Below are 17126 nucleotides of genomic sequence, written 5' to 3'. Positions count from 1 at the left end.
GCTCTTTCTCCTCTCCCGGCCTCAAGATGCCCTCGGCCACCAGCCACAGCGGCAGCGGCAGCAAGTCGTCGGCACCGCCACCCCCGGCGGGGTCCTCCGGCAGCGAGGCGGGGGCCGGGGCAGCGGCGCCGGCCTCTCAGCACCCCGCCACCGGTACCGGCACCGGCGCTGTCCAGACCGAGGCCATGAAGCAGATTCTCGGGGTGATCGACAAGAAACTCCGGAATCTGGAGAAGAAAAAGGTGCCCGGAGAGGAGTGGGCTGGGAAGGGAGGGTTCTCCGCGGCCCCACCGCGACGGGCCCACCCTGGTCGCCTGCAAGGCTTCCCCTCGCTGGCTCCGAAGGCCCCCTCCACGCGCCCCCAGCCCGCCCCGTCCGCACCGCGGAGGACTTGGGGCCCAGAAAGCGGGTTCCTGGGGAGGTGCCTGTCACCTGACCCGGTCGCAGCAGTGCCCCCAGGCCTGTTCCTCGCCTGCAGCCGCGACAGAGGCCCTGGCCGGCGCTCCGTGTCCGTTACCGCGACTGGCGGCCAGGAGTGGGGCGCCAAGGGCCCGGGGCCCAACCGCCGGCCTCGTGGGGCCGTGGGGGGCTGTGCTTTGCAGCCCCGTGGGCTCTGGCCACCCCATTTCCGCCTGCTTGGGGCGGCCGCCTGCGCGGGAGAGCAGCGCATTTCGGTTCCCAAATCAGAGTCAGTTTTCCTCCGGTCTCCTTTCCAGGGGGTCCGCTCTGCTTGCTTTCCCCACCCCCGTTGCACGGGCTCCCCTCGGTTTCTTTCTTTGTTCCAATTGTCTCGGTGCCCCCTGAACACTACGCCCCACCTAGACCCGAGCCGGAGAACTGCAGCGCGTTTTGGGTCCCCAGGGGATTTCTAACTGGGGCGGGGGGCCGACTGCCGCGGAGGAGACTGGCGGGGCGTGTGGGGGGGTTCCCCGGTGCCCCGACGGGCGCTGCTCGGCGCCGGGCACATGGAGAGCGCGGCTAACATGGCGGCGGTGCGGGAGAGGGAAGCGCTTCACAGGCGCTGCATTGTGAGCACAAAGCGAAAGCAGGGGGGGAGGGCTGGGGCCGGCAGCCGCCCCGAGGCCGCCCTTCGGCCCCCTCCCCCCAAATCGAGCCACACCCACAGTGTTCAATCAAAGTTTAAGTCATTCTGGGACACACCGTGAGGTTCATCTTAAAAGGACGTCCCTTTGTTCCCTGCATTCCGCACGGAGCAGTGTGCTAGCTCTTAGACTTGGGTCTCTCTCTCTCTCTCTCTCTCTCTCTCTCTGTGTGTGTGTGTGTGTGTGTGGCCGCACGCATAGGGGCTGGGGGGGTGAAATAACTCCACCTTTAGAGGGCTAGGGGGAGTGGAGACAAAAAGGGGAAGTAATACGTTTGAGTTAATGTTAATTTTTACCATTAAAAGAAAACACACTTGGTAAGACAAAATAGTGCTTGCCTCACATACAGCGGTACTTACCGTCGTAGATTGAATTTTGGAAAAGTCAAGATTTTAAGTCCTGGTTTATCATAGCCACCTAATAGTGTTGCTGAAGATGTTGAGCTATAGTGACTGACAAAATTTGGTCTATGGAAAATAAATTGATAACTGGTGATAACATAATTGCTTTTTAATTGAGTTCTTAAATGTTTTTGAAGAGTTTTCAGAACAAACGTTTATATATACTACCTTCAGTATTGGACCATGGGATTTCTATTTGAATCTCGTGGACTTTATTGGGAGGTTAACAAATTATGAGATGCCTCACTTTTGCCAATCCTTTGTGTTATTAAGTATGCGTTTGTTATGTGATTTTTGAATAACGGATTTCAAAATAACAGTAAGACCACAAAAGTATTTTTAGCCAAAGTAGTAACTACATTCAAATAGACTAGTAAGCATGCCTAAGGCCAGTTATCTTCTAAGTCTTGTCATGTGATTTAGTTTTTGCTCATCCCGTTTGAATTTAGAATAACTTGGTGTTTAAAACTTCTCTTAGTGCAAGAAACAATTCTGTCAATCTAGTTTGTGTTTGAATGTTTTTCAGAATTTCTAGGAAAACTCAATTTTCTTCTGGGATAGGCATCAGAAAATACAAATTAATATAATCCTTAGAATGTAGATATGAATGTAAACATTTATTAGGCACTGGTTTGTAGGTACCCTAATTGTGTGGTGACTATTGGGTTCTAGTGGGTCTGGGAAAATACTTTGTAAGTCTTATGAGGGGGCTTCAACTATAGTAGTTCACTCCAGTTATTAGCATATGTAGTTCTATCTGGTGACAGCCTTGCCACCCGTCTTAGAGAAGATAATCTAAATATTACACATGATTGATGAAGATTTCATATTGCACAAACTTTTGCTTGCTAGATAACAGGGAAAAGTTAAAGTAACAGGCACGAGGTATCTTGATAAACCTATTTGTTTAATGCATTGGCAGTACTAGCTTTATTAAAACTTTCACTTACTGAGAAGTAGTACTTATCAAGGCATTTGGATTCTCCTAATTTAAGTTTGCTTTACAAACCAGTCGGGGACCTTTTAGGAACAGATGGAGTAAAAGTGTAAGATACCATTTACCACTACATTTCTTTTTCCTGAAGTCTGAACATTTGAGCTTTATTTCAATCTTGACATATTTGTATTGGAACCTTCTGGATCAAATGCCTTTTCCCTGGTTACTAAATATCTTGCCAAAAATGACTAGTTGACAGGTATGTACAATTCTTTGACTGTGACAGATAATTGAAGCAGTTTCCTTTTAGAAAAAGATATTTTTAAATTTTTACACAATTTGAACTTCGAAAGGGGAAGCTACTCTTTGTACACCAAGTATTACAGGTTTAGATTCTAGTGTGTTAATTAATGTAGGTAAAAGATGAGCCAGTGTTCTTTTCCTTAAAAACAAACCAACTAGCGTGACAGCTTTGCAACTAATGCTTGACCAGAACTTTGATAACCAAAGCCGTAGTACTTTTCCTGTGCTCCCTTTTAACGCTTCCGTTCTTCCTACTGGTCACTTTCGGAAAAGGCTGCTGTCATTGTGGGAGGAGGTGATCATGTGTTCTTTCCAGAGCATTGCAGTGTGCCTTGACTTGGAATAGTCGTTGTTGCTATTGTACAGAATTTGTGTTAAGAATTATAAGTAAAAAATCTTAACTTTCATAAAAGTAAATGTTTTGGGTAGGTAACATCTGGAGGTTTTCTTTAATCTTTAAGATCTCTAATGTGCTAGCTTTCCCATTGACTGCAAGAACTCTTTCTCTGCATTGCAGAGGACGCGGTTACTTTGGTTTGCGTTCACCTTGTTGGGGAGAAAACCTGTAATGCTTAATTTGCTTTCCTGGGCTGTGGTGTTCGTGGGGAAGACAGGGAGTAGTAGTTACAATCCACATATAGCAAAGCAAGGCTATGAGTTGTTAAATTAATGAGAGCCAGCAATCCTCTCATGAGATACTCTGCTTTTGCTCTGGTATGAGAGTAAATTCCTAAGTATTGAAGGAGAAGTAGGTGGTTGGTTTTTTTTTTTTTTTGAGTGGCTGGTTTTAACATGGACAAATCATTACAAATACCTTATTTGAATTAGCATATACTTGCTGTGACTTACAGATAAGCATATGATTTAACAGGATTTTATGTCTTTTAAGTTAATTTTATCTATTTATTTATTTTGCTGCCCCCCACCCATTAATTTAAGACTAGATGAAGATTAGTTCTTTTTTATAAAACTTTTATTTATGAAAGGTTGAATATAGCAATTTTATCATGGCCTTAATTTGATTGCCTTTTTAAAAAATGTTAATGCCTTATGTTAAAGAGTTCAAGATATGTAAGAGCTTAAAGGCATCTTAGACTGTTTAGTGCATTTCAACTTACAGGAAAGGACATTGAGATGCTCATGTCATAATGGTGCGTGTTGAGTGGGTGATATCCACGGTCTCATAATATTTGATAGGAATCATTAGAATTTTTAATACTTTTCAACATGAATGTAATTTCCCATGTTTAAGCTCACCATGTTGAGCCAAGTAAAGCCTTTGCTTTCAGCCCTATATTTTAGAAAGCCCAATTGAATGCCGAGGAAAAACCGTTTTTCCGTTCTTGATTTTCAGTGTCTTGTTAAACTCTGTGCTTAGAGTCTCCAGGTTATGGCCCTGAGGGTAACAGTCGGGTGTCTTTGGGACATTAGTCAATGTCATGAAATTAAACTCTGATGTTTTCCTTCATGTTTAGGTTAGCTCTAAGTACATCTTAGTTTCTATTCAATTTTAGGATGTCATAAGCCAGAAAAATTTTGGAAATGCTTTACAAGTAAAGGAAAGGAGGAGGTGTGATAGACTTCCCATCTTAATTTTTATATCCAGATTTCTGGATTTTTCAATATTGGTTTCTTTTTACAGAGTAAATCAATGGCACCTATGCAGTAGAGAATATATGTGGGGTAGTAAAGGGGAAGTTCAACCAATGTTGGGTTTTTACAATTTTTGACTTTTAACTCCTATCTTTTCCTTCTCCACTAGCTATATGTGTGCTGTTGGATAAAATAATAAGTATAAAAGCGTGGGTGAAAAAGACACTGATAGGCAGAGTTGAAAACCCATACTTCCTGAGAAAGGGGGGGAAGATTGTGTTTCTTTACCACAGTCAACTAGTGTCTATTTCCTTTAACTTCCTGTATTACCTATTGTCCAAACTTGATGTTTTCATGTGTCTTTCTGTGCTTACATTACACTTTTTTTAAATGTAGTGGTAAGCTTTTGGAAGGTGAGCACTATTAGTAACATCACTGTACTGTCCATACTGTATATGATAAATATTTTGTTAGTTTTGACTAAATTCTTACATAGAAATACTTGCACTTTCCCAACAAAACTCTAAAATGGGTTAATCCATGAAAGGGAGAACACTGTGCATAGCTTTACTTGAAATGTTATTTGTGAAAATAGAATTTCCCTGACATGCTTTTTGTATTTTGAAGGAAGTAAAGTTGATGAGGCTAGTGGAATGATCTGTTTTTTAAATTAGGGTATTGTAAGCAAGTTATATCTGGGAATGCTGGTGTTACAGTGGGTTATTGCATTGGGCTGCTAACAGCCAGATCAGCAGCTTAAAACTACCAACCCGCTCTACTGGAGAGAGTTGAGGCTTATTATTCCTGTGTTATACTTGGAAACCCACAGGGGCAATTCTACCCTGTTCTGTAAGATCACTTTGAGTCAGAATTGACTCGATAGCAGTGAGTTTGGTTTTGGAGTTTTAAAGCAACACTTCTAGAAACTTGACAGCAAAAACAGACAGTTCCTGGTACCAGAACCATTGTAAATTAATTGCATTGCATCCACCTCAGTGCTATTATCCAAACAAGGTACTGAAATAATCTTTAATAATGGAAGATTCCTTTTGGTGTACCTTTCAAATTACATTTTATTTTGTATGCTTTTGCTTTGAACTCCAAAGACTATAAAACAGTTCCATTTATAAAGACTCATTCTAATTAGATTTTTAAAAATAACTAATATTTTTAATGCCATTTAAGATGATCTCTGATCATTTGAATGCACAAGCTTTAGTCTTAAGAATTTAGCTCAAAATAAGTAGTGCTAGAACTCTTCAATGAGATTCAGTTGCTTTCGTTTATACATAACTTCATACAACTTTTTACTGGATAATCTTTTTTGCTTCTATTTAAATGTCAAATGCTTACCTTATAATATGAAACTTAGATTACATCTAAGTTGACTATTCTTAGTGTTTACAAATCAAGCATTTATGACAAATATTGTTGCTACTCTACTTTCCTACTACCCGATGAAGATGTTGTGATGTTAAAAGTCGTCCCCCCCCCCCCCACCTGATTGTTCAATACTCACGCAGTCTAATGTCTGCTTCCAGTACTTAAAGGTCTTGGGTACAAATCATGTGTGGATTTTTCTGCGTTCTTTCTACCTCTATAAAATAAGAATTCTTGTTTATTGCCTGTGAAAGTTATAAGCTTAGAAGAAGACACTCGTATGTTTGGTAAAGCAGAAGGGAATGAAAAGAAGAGGAAAGACCTTCAATGAGATAGACTGGTCACGGACTGCAGCAAATGGGCTCAAGTAAGTTGTACATAGAGTCACTATGAGTTGGAACCAACTCAAGGGCACTTAACAGCTAAGTCTCAGTTGGATTGGTCAGGGTAAATTAGAGGCAGGTAGCTATGGAAGGTTGGAATTCATGTTTGCATGAAGAGTGGAATGTAGACATAAGTAACTTGGAAAAATATAGAGAAAGTGGGATGTAGAGGAGGAGCAAAAAAATGCTTCTGCGATTGTCTTTCTGCAGGTTCTTTTTGCGTACTAGAAATGGTTAGACAGTAATTTACCACTAAGTGCTCTTAATGATTGTGTCATCTTATGCTTCAGTTTAGATATTGTGGCTCAGTTTAGACATTTAAGCTTTAAACACATTGCCATCAAGTTGATTCCAACTCAGGAGTTGTGTAGTTTCTTATATAGGCATGATTTCCATAGGTTGTCTCCAAGTCTACTGTTGAGGCTTTGTACAATTGTTTATTTGAAGAGTGTGTGTATATATATACATACATAAACACACATAGTTGCTGTGCCTTTCTTAGTTTGTCACTTTCAAAGGTTGTTTTAAATAGTCATTTCATGGAATTTGTTGATCCAAGAATCAGGAAGGAAGACACCAGTTAAGATAACTTTCTTGGCTGTCTATCTCATAGCATTGCAGAATTTCATTGAAGTAACTTTGGTGTTTGAAGAATCTGGGAAGAAAGGGACCTTGATTCAGCAGTCTGATTTAATCACCCTGGCTGGAGGAAGGAGAACAACAGCACAGGCAGGAATCCAGAGTGGCTTTATTAGGGAGGAAGGGGTTGAGTCACACAACATACCTTGGAATGTGTGACCCTAAACAGCTTATTTAACTTGCACGTTTCCTCTTGAAAAAATGGCTTAGGACAGGTATATAGTAGTTAATTTTATGCTACGGTCCCCTCCAAAGACTTTCGGTAATCTGGGAAACAGCCTGATTTTCGTCTGGCTCATGATTGGTGCTATATATGTGTTTTTAGTATACTCCGATAGTTAACTTTATTTGGATTTATTTTAAAAGTATAGAATATGAAGGGAAAGAAGGAGCCCTGATAGTGTAGTGGGTTGCACAATGGACTGCTACCTGCAAAGTCAGCAGTTTGACACTGCCAGCAGATCCAGGGGAGAAAGCTAAGGCTTTATGACTATGTGTGTGCGTGTGTGCACGCATGCGCAAAATCGTAGAAATTATGTCAAAATGTGAAACTATTGCTTTTCAACATACCCTTCTAGATATGTATTTCTGAAGTCCATGGGCTTGTGAAAGAAGTGACTCCTGATTTATGCCAGGTCAAGATGGCAGTTTTCACATCCTTCAGGCATTTAAATGGTGTTCCTTGAATTTGCAGAACAAAAGGAAGTCTGCAGGGATTTAGGATAAAAAGGTTTCCCAGTGAAATGGGAAGAAAGCAAGCACATTGTCATGATAGGAAAGAAATTACTCAGCTTTACTCAACAATGCAGCTCTCCATTTTACAATCATCACTTCCTAATTAGTTCCTATGTTTTTGAAGAAATTCTGTTAAGATAGCCACTTTTGAATCTCTCCAAAAAGTTACCATAACCTTCTGGCGGGACCTCTTTCCCTTGCATTTCACTGGATCCCCTAGGAAACCAGTTAGATCTTTTTTGAAGCAGCACTCTAAGAAGACCTAAGTTGACAGAATTGCTGAAAACTTGCCTGCAGCCATCCACTGATTACAGGGGCCTGTTTAAACATGTTTTCTTTGTAATAAAAGTGCATGAATGAACTGGGAACCCTCAGAAATATTTTTGACTTTTCCCCATGAGAGGGGTAGGTTGGTCTTTTATCAGAACTGTCAGGTAGACTTTCTGGTACTTTTTTGTGCTAGGGAAAGTTCCATTCTCTTACAAAAGCCCTCAGAGGAAGTAATCATTTAAATGTGAGTTGTGGAAGTGAATGCCCGCTCTACTTGGTAAAAACCGCAAACAGTGAAACTTGAAGACCCTTAGTAGGTGGGGGCAGCCACGGGTTTAAACAACACCGAGTGCTTAACTTTGTTGCACATAGAGCTGGGTTCACCCCTAACAACATGTGTTAGACAGCCGTGTGTGTGTGTGTGTGTGTGTGTGTGTGTGTGTGTGTGTGTGTGTAGGGATGAACTACTATGTGCTGGGCTGTTAAGGGAAAGACAAAAGTCTATAGGGAAATATTTGCCTTCCCTCTGTTGGGAGTTAACGTTACATCTGTCAGTGTGATAAGTATGTCCTTTTAATTATATTGAATTAGTTCATCATGCAAATGGACAACTTCCTACTTGCTAGACTTAATTTAAGGAAGCCTGGTGATATAGTGGTTTGAACCCAGTAGCTGCTCCATGGGCGAAAGATGTGGCAGTAAAGAGCGCCTTGGGAGAACCCAATGGGACAAGTTGTGTTTTGTCCTGTGCAGTTTTTATGAGTCAGCTGACTCAATGGTACTGGGTTTGGTGGATTTATTGAAGCCAGTTGAATAGGTGGTGATAATAGAGATACAACCAGTTAGAATAATGTCATTTATCTCCTGCTTTTTCAGTGATGGGACCAGTGTAGATATTATTTCTTAATCACAAAATCCTAGAGTGAGCCAGGATTGCGAGCTGTTTTGGAAAGTAGAAAATTTGATCAATTGATTATTTTAGGTGGATTTTTCTTGTTCTAGTGCAAATTTTGATATGTTTCTTTGAGTTTAGTGGTAAGTAAACTTCAGGGGCTTTGACCATCAATACAAGACTAAAATGAATGGGAGGTGGGAACTTTTCCCTCTTGGAGAACAATTCCTGCTTTCCTGAGTGCCCAAGAGAGTGTCCAGGCCAGACAGGTGTTATATAAAAGGTTCTAGGTTAAGTTCACCTCACCTACAAGCTTCTTTAGAAACCCAAGTTTTCAGTTTGGTTTGTTTTAAAACTGAACCTTCGGAGAACATTTCCAAGTTGAGGCTGCCATGTAATTCTTTGAAGGTCTTAAATCGTATCATTTGTTTGCTTGAGAATCATTTATTTCCAGGCTCTACTGGACTTTTTATAAGGGGATTACAAGGTTTTGGCCTTAATTTCAAGCTTTAAGTGTGCGCACGAATCACCCATCCTAAAAACTCACAGCCACCAATTGAGTTGATGCTGACTCATAGTGACCTTGTAGGACAGGGTCGAGCTGTCTCTTGAGTTTCTGAGACTGTCTATGGGAGTAGAAAGCCCTGTCTTTCTCCCAAGGAGAGACTGGTGGTTTCTAACTGCTGGCATTGTGGATCTCAGCCCAAAGTAAGAATCACTTGCCCACCAGGGCTCCTAGAACAACTCCATAGGGCAGGGTAACTCCTTCCGTGGGTTTTCGGCTTTCTAAGACGAACTTTATTAGAGTAGAAATAGAAAGCCTCTTCTTTGTCCCACGTAGTGGCTAGTGCTTTTGAAACACTGGGCTGTGGATTGCAGCCCAGTCAATGCATAAACACTGCCACCAGGGCTCCTGGACAATTAAAGTCCGATTACTGAGCTTTGCCCCTAGAGCTTCTGATAACAGGTCTGGTTCAGAATTTACATGTCTTAATAAGTTCCCAATTGGTGCTAATGCTGCTTGGTGATCACACATTGAAACCCGCTGACTTAGACTGCATCCATCTCTGCTCAGATTCCATGAGTAAAGGCAATGTTTTATGTCAGTGTGCCGTGGGGTTACCATGAGTCAGAGACTCAGACACACCGTAGCCACAGTAGGATAGATTTTTGCTTCGTGTCACTTGTGGCCTCATCTGAGAAAGATGGATTCAGGCGCTCACAGATCTCATTATTTGTGGCCTTTTTGTAGTATGACAACCTCAAGAGGTAGTATCCTGCAAGTATCTCATACTGTTCAAGACTATTGGATGAAGAGCATCAAAGACAAAATGCCTGTACTTTTACTCAGGACAAACTCTACACATGAATTTTTTTCTGTCTTAGGGCCTGAGTGCTCCCTGCCATTGAGTCCGTTCTAGCTCATGGCTACCCTATAGGAAAGGGTAGAACTGCTGCCACATTTGATGCTGTAGCCCCATCTTTTTCCTGTTTAGGGAGGCAGAATTCTAGAAAACTTAAGTTGTGCAGAGCTACTGCTGTTTCATCTTGTGTTTTGCTTATCTTGCAGTGGATTCCCCTTTCAGTTTTTCTCAGGTTAATTGAGAGTTAGTGCTTTGTTTACTTCTGTGAATAAAAGTTACCACTTTGCAAATACCTGATATGCTCACTTGAAGTATAAGCAGGATTCTAAACAAGTTGTGAGCCCCACCTATGTATGTGGGAACTATTTATCATCCATTTGCAGTATTTACAATATTTGGTTCATTTGGCATGGTTAAGGCGCAATCAGGTGCTGCATAACATCCTTGCACGCAGTAAGTATCCAGCTGCATCCGTGGTGTGCTGTAAAGTTACAGTAGATTTAACAAACCCTAGTTGGAGAATAGGATGTAGTGAATGCAGCTTTGCACGTACCACATGTGCATCTCATGACTCTTGTATACTAAGTGATGGTGCTGCCAGGTGTATGGTACATGCAGTACCTATGGTACATATAGCTTGATAGTCTTGATAAGAGTCTGTGCTACTGGTTTAGATATATTATTATGTGAACTTTATGTTTACTGTGTGTGCTTCCACTTGAGAGGCAACCAAGTTCAGTCTAGTGTATCACGTATTTTTTAGTATTGTAGTGCTATGTTTCTGTTCTATTTGCTTTTGAAAACATTACCATGAAGTGCATCATAGTTCCCCAAAGCAGTAAAACTAATGCTACCAATAGCAGCAAGGGACATACAAGTAGGAATTTGGAAATGAAATAAAAGTAGAAAAGGCATGAATGCTGTTGCTTGAGATTATGACATCTAAATTATGACATCCAGTTTCACAGACCGTGTAGAGGACTTAGCCATGCATAACTATTAAAATTAATTTCTTGGCTTAGTAGTTAAAATTAAGCGTTTTAATGTACTAACAAGTATATTTAGAAAGTATTTTCAAACAATTGAGACAAATTTAATGAGGACTTTATGGGTTTTGCCATTTAAGCATGTACTCTGGTGCATATCTTTGTTATGGGATATAATTTTCTTTTCTTTCAAAAATAGGGCAAGCTTGATGATTACCAGGAACGAATGAGCAAAGGGGAAAGGCTTAATCAAGATCAGCTGGTAAAGACGTTATATATTTAAAAGGATTTTATGCCTATTTTTAATTTTGTGGTTGTGCTTACTATATTATTGGGTTCTATCTTTGTCAACTTAGGATGCGGTATCTAAGTACCAGGAAGTTACGAACAATTTGGAATTTGCAAAAGAATTACAGAGGAGTTTCATGGCATTAAGTCAAGATGTAAGTAAAAAATAATTGTATGTGCATATGCAATGTAAAAACTTGAGGTAAGGGACATGTTTGCTTCAGTTTTAGTCTTAGCGTCACCATTGATAAGCATTCTGGAACTCCGTTACATTGCCTGCAAAGGGAGCACTGGACTCAGCCCCCACTTTGAAATGTATTCCAATTCTGTAAGACTTAATGTAGCACTTGAAAAGTGTCTTTTAAAAGGTGTTTCAGATAAGCAAGAAATGTTTAATAGTTACACTAAAAGATCACACTGATTTAAAAAATCTGCTGTACAAATCTATAAGCTGAAGGGCGTTTATTTTCCGTGTCATTGTTGGCGTATTTCTGTGATTGGTGACGACTCCATAAGAAGCAGGAAGGGGTGCGGCACCACTCCTCGTCCTTATTAACACTCTAATCTTAACAGAGGTGACTTTTCCCCAGAAAGACTTTTGAAGTGACAAGCCTTTGATGAATATGATGAAAATTATAAACAATGCCAAACCATTTGTTGAAAAGTTGTGCTCAGAAATAATAGCATTAGAAAAAAATAGAAATAATACCATTAGATGCAAATTATTCCATTTCACCTCGGAGGGGCTGAGATCTGTACAGGAAGAGGCTGCTAGAAGCCTGTGCTGTGAAGGCCCTGGGTGGCTTTAAAATGCCAGCCTTTCAGTTAGTGGGGGACTTAAGCTGATGCCACTGGGGGCTCTTTTTAGTCTTGATTTAAGGGTCTGAGAGAACATGCAGTGCTTGCTTAAGCAGTTCTGACATAGGAACCAGACTGCTTAGGTTTAAGTCCTAATCCTGCCACTTTCACTTACTGGGAAAGTTGATACCTTAGTTTTCTAATCTGTGTAAAGTGGTAATAGTGCCTCTCATGAGATTGTGCGTAGAACAATTTTGTTTGTAAGTAATATTGCAAGTACTTAATATTATCATTACTTATTATATTTGATTAAAGATGGAAAACTTTGATGATATACCTGAAAATGGACAAAAGGAAATTTAATTTACACACAGGTAGGGATTTGTTCCACTTAACAAATTAGGCCAGAGCCTCAGGCTTTAATGCATCATACCCAGTTTCTTTATTTTAAAATTTGGGTCATAGGAAGTTAAGATTGGTGTACAACTAAATATAGCATCTAATTTTGATGCCACTATTACTTCAAATGAAATTATTATATCTTTTATGTCTATTTTACTACTGTTCTAAATAATCTTTTGGATCTTAACCTTTTTGGCAGTTGTTAGCTGTGGAGTGTCATCAACTCTCTCTAATTTATTTTTTCTAGGCTTTATCTAGGAGCCCTGGTAGTGTAGTGATTATGCATTGGGCGGCTAACCACAAGATCAGCAGTTTGAAACCACCAGTAGCTTCTAGGGAGAGTCTTGGCTTTCTACTCTTGTACAGAGTTAGTCAATCTGGGAGACTCAGAAGGGCAATTCTTCCCTGTCCTGTAGGGTCATTATGAGCCAGCATCAACTTGATGTCAGTGAGAGTCAAAGAGGATTTATTTACCTCATTCTCTGCTAACAGGAACTGTGCGTTTCCTCTGAAGTGGCTTTCTTCATTTTTTGTTTTTAAAACATTTTTATTGGCACACCATATGATTTAATATTATATAATTCAATAGTTCAATCATATCAAGAAGAGTTATTTAATCTTTACCACAATCAATTTTAGAACACTTTCTTATACTAACTGTTAGTCATGTAATTATTTTTTAAATAGTGGCAAAGATAGATACAACAGCTTCTACATGTATACTTCGGTGCCATGGATTGATTATACTTAGACTTTTGTGTTGTACGACCATTTTGCCCCCTGAGTAAACACTTTTTTCATTTTTTTATTTTGCTTGTTTTATGCTTCAGATAAAATTTGCATAGCCAGTTTGTTTTCCCAATAAATAATTTATATGCAGATTGTTATGTTGCATTGTTTACAATCCTTGTGATGGGTCAGCACTGTTCCCATTTCCTTTTTGAGATAAGGGGGAAAGAAGGTAGGCCGGGAAACGTTTCCTTGATTATTGAAAGGACTGACTTTTCCCCTCTCCATGCTCTCTGATGTTAGAAATGAGAGTAGGTGAGAAATGACTTTGAGTTTGGTTAATGCTCTTCTATTCTTTTGCTGGCACATTCTGTTTCCAGCATTCTTTCCTCTCCTCCCCCCCCTTTTTTATTCCCAAGTAAATCAGTTTGAAATGAACTCTCAAACCAAAAAATATAACCAAACCCACTGCCATTGAGTTAATGCTGACTCATAGTAACCCTCTCCCCGCTCTCAAGTTTCTGAGACTATTTACTGGAGTAGAAAACCCAGTCTCTGTCCTGCACCGGAGCTGGTTTTCAGCTGCTGATGATGTTAACCACAGCCCAGTGTGTAGCCACTATACCACCAGACTACTAAAAGCTTCCCAACATGGAGGAGGACCTGCATAATTATTGACGTAGACTGGGAGGAGGGGTGCAGTAGCAGACTTTACTATCTCCTTGAGAGTTAATATTATGTATTAAAGTTAAAATTTTGGACCATATTCTACCAAGGGTGATATATAAGTACAGGTATGCTCCTGTTGTTGCTGTGATGAGTTTCCTTGTTAAATTTAGCATATATGGGACTTGGAAATAAAAGTTTTTAAAAAGTTTTGTTCTGTTAGGGAAATTTTAGTTGTAAATCTCCAACTTGGAGCAAAGACTAAAATGAACTCCTCCCATGTACCATACCTCATAGTCTTGTCATCTCTACATGAATCCACTTCCTTATACTATGTGTGTACCATATTATTTTTGAAGCAAAACCAAAAATTTAGTTTCACCGGTAACATTTCAGTAGTATTATCGTCAAGGGAGTGAGGTGAGCTGACTTTTTAATAACTGCATAAAATGGCTCATCCTTTTTTGTAATTTGGGACTACTCTACTATTTGGACCGTTCCTAACTTGTTGAAGTTTGTCTTATTTAGTAATGCTGTATTTGAAATTGAACTTAAAGCTGTTTTCTAAAACTCACTTTGGTGTCTTGTGTTCATGTTCTTTTTTTTTAAGATTCAGAAAACAATAAAGAAGACAGCACGTCGGGAGCAGCTGATGCGAGAAGAAGCAGAGCAGAAACGTTTAAAAACTGTGCTTGAGTTGCAGTATGTTTTGGACAAATTGGGAGATGAGGAAATACGAACTGACTTGAAGCAAGGTTTGAATGGCGTGCCGATATTATCTGAAGAGGAATTGACATTGTTGGATGATTTCTACAAGTTAGTGGACCCTGAACGAGACATGAGCTTAAGGTACAGGCAGGCATATTTGGAAATAGAAATTTCTAAGTACGGTTTTAAGTTTACAACTAAAAAGAAAATTATATGATTACTTTTATAAGATTGAATGAGCAGTATGAGCAAGCCTCCGTTCACCTGTGGGACCTGCTGGAGGGGAAGGAAAAGTCTGTATGTGGAACAACCTGTGAGTATCATTGGTACTTTCACTTTTTAACTAAGAATCCTACTTTGTATTGTATTGATATTAAAATCTTAAAGTAGAAACTCATCTATTTGCATTTTGCTTTATTTGCTTTTAGTATTTCTTTCCTACATGTTTGCATATTGTGTGTAAATTATTATGTAAGTGCCATATTACATCACTCCCAAACTACTGAGAGTCATGGTACACCCAGTTGGCACATAACCTCAGCCAACATTACTCTTGCCTCAAATTTTGGAATTTGTTACTAGATGTATGCCATTTAATGTGCATATTACTGTGTGAATGTGAGAGGAAGACAAGGATTTTTATTCCTGTTAAGAAGTTTGTTTTTGGTTAGAATGTTGAGTCTGTTGTAAACTAACATAACTCACCCTTTATTTTTAGATAAAGCACTAAAGGAAATTGTTGAGCGGGTTTTTCAGTCAAACTACTTTGACAGTACTCACAACCACCAAAATGGGTTATGTGAGGAAGAGGAGGCTGCCTCAGCACCCACAGTAGAAGACCAGGGAGCTGAAGCCGGTGAGTTTAGAAGCCTGGTTTTACTCTTACCTCAAGTTTAAGCTGTGGTCTTCGTTATTACATATGTATTCTCAGGTTTTAAAAGAAAATTTAAATATGTTAAGACAATAAGATAGAAAACAAAGATTAATTCTCAGAGATTGCTCTCTTTAAAAAATTGGTATTCTCTTCATGGTCTTCGAGTATTCGTGGAGGCCAGTCGTTTGTTGTAAGGCTTTCCAAGTAGATGTGTGACTGACATGCATTTACTGCTTGCTTTGCCAGTGTATGTTTTGGGGGAATAACAAGGGATCTTCACCTATCACAGTGTGAACACAGACATTGGTATTTTCCTGAGTACTTTTATATTACTGTACTCTAAAGTTGGTGAAAAAAAAAATACTAGCTTCGGTAGAAGCATTTGTGGAACATAAAATTTATAATGAGGTAAAAGTGTGGGTTCCCTTATCAAACTTTGGGTTCAAGTCTTGACTCCACTACCTACATATAAGCTCTGCAAATTTGGGTAGAAACCTCTATGTGCCTAAGGATAAAATCTGCTTTCTCATAGGATTTACATTCTATTTACTATGACATAGTAAGCACTTTTAAAAACAGAAAATTAGGTAGGAAAATCGGATATTAGTGGTACTTATGTTGTACATCAACTTAAGCCTTTTTTAGTCCTTTTTACCACTTTTACTTAGTATTTTAATTTATGTGTTACTTTACATACTAGAAAGAGGTTTTAAATTAGTAACGCTTCCTTTGCATTTATCTGTTACAAAATTACTGTTGAACCAACTTTATTCTGAAGTAAATATAAAGGAGATCTCCTACTGTCAGGTCAGTGTAATGAAAGTACCTCTTAGCTCTTTGTAAATTCATTCCAGTTGTGTATTTACTCATTTGGAGTCTTTAAGTTGAATTTTCAACTTTAAAAACATTGTCTACATTTCTGCCATATTTTGCCTCAGAACCTGAGCCAGCAGAGGAATACACTGAACAAAATGAAGTTGAATCAACAGAGGTATGTTTCTGTAATGCTCCATTTCCATTTGTTACCCTGGTGGTGCACTGGGTTATCAGTTAGGCTGCTAACCATATAGTCAACAGTTTGAAACCACATTTTATTCTGTGGGAGAATGAGTAAGCTTTCTATTCCTGCAAAGAGTTACTGATAATCTTGGAAACCCATCGGGGCAGTTCTGCCCTGCTCGGTAGGCTCCCTATATGAGACAGCATTGACTCATGAGAGTGGACTCAGTTTGGGGTTCTCCCCACCCTTCGTGCCTTTGCATATAGCATTCTTAAACATTTGCTTTGCTTTGCAGTATGTAAATAGACAATTTATGGCAGAAACACAATTCAGCAGTGGTGAAAAAGAGCAAGTAGATGAGTGGACAGTTGAAACAGTTGAGGTAAGCGTTAAAATAACTGATTAGATTAAAATGTTTTATCATGCAAAAATTATTGGTTAATTTGTCTTTAGAAATATATTATTTATCTGTTCTTGCCATTAGAGTGCTATTAAAAATTTGGGATCTTCCCCTGCAGAGCCTTCAATGTAACCATCTTGCCAGGGAGAATGGGCAAATAGACGTGCAGGGCCTGTGGAGAATGTCTTCTTGAACTCCTTCTTTACCCTTAGACTATTTGGTTACCAGGCTTCCGTTTTTGTTTCTTCCCTCTACTGGGCATTACATTTTTTCAG

General features: G+C 39.7%; 1 protein-coding gene across 1 annotated transcript in view; it reads left to right on the top strand.

The window, feature by feature from the left end:
• CAPRIN1 (cell cycle associated protein 1) overlaps positions 1–17126 on the top strand; it is a 31398-nt gene that overhangs the window by 683 nt on the left and 13589 nt on the right. Inside the window, exons 2-9 of the mRNA XM_075545915.1 lie at positions 27–242; positions 11186–11248; positions 11343–11429; positions 14480–14718; positions 14808–14890; positions 15296–15433; positions 16390–16442; positions 16747–16833. Of these exons, the coding sequence (XP_075402030.1) occupies positions 27–242; positions 11186–11248; positions 11343–11429; positions 14480–14718; positions 14808–14890; positions 15296–15433; positions 16390–16442; positions 16747–16833 (966 nt within the window). The remainder of the gene's footprint in view (positions 1–26; positions 243–11185; positions 11249–11342; positions 11430–14479; positions 14719–14807; positions 14891–15295; positions 15434–16389; positions 16443–16746; positions 16834–17126) is intronic.

The sequence above is a fragment of the Tenrec ecaudatus genome, chromosome 4 (assembly GCF_050624435.1).
Source record: "Tenrec ecaudatus isolate mTenEca1 chromosome 4, mTenEca1.hap1, whole genome shotgun sequence".
NCBI classification, from domain to species: domain Eukaryota; kingdom Metazoa; phylum Chordata; class Mammalia; order Afrosoricida; family Tenrecidae; genus Tenrec; species Tenrec ecaudatus.
The sequence above is the reverse complement of the archived record's forward strand: the minus strand, read 5'-3'. Positions and strand labels throughout refer to the sequence as shown.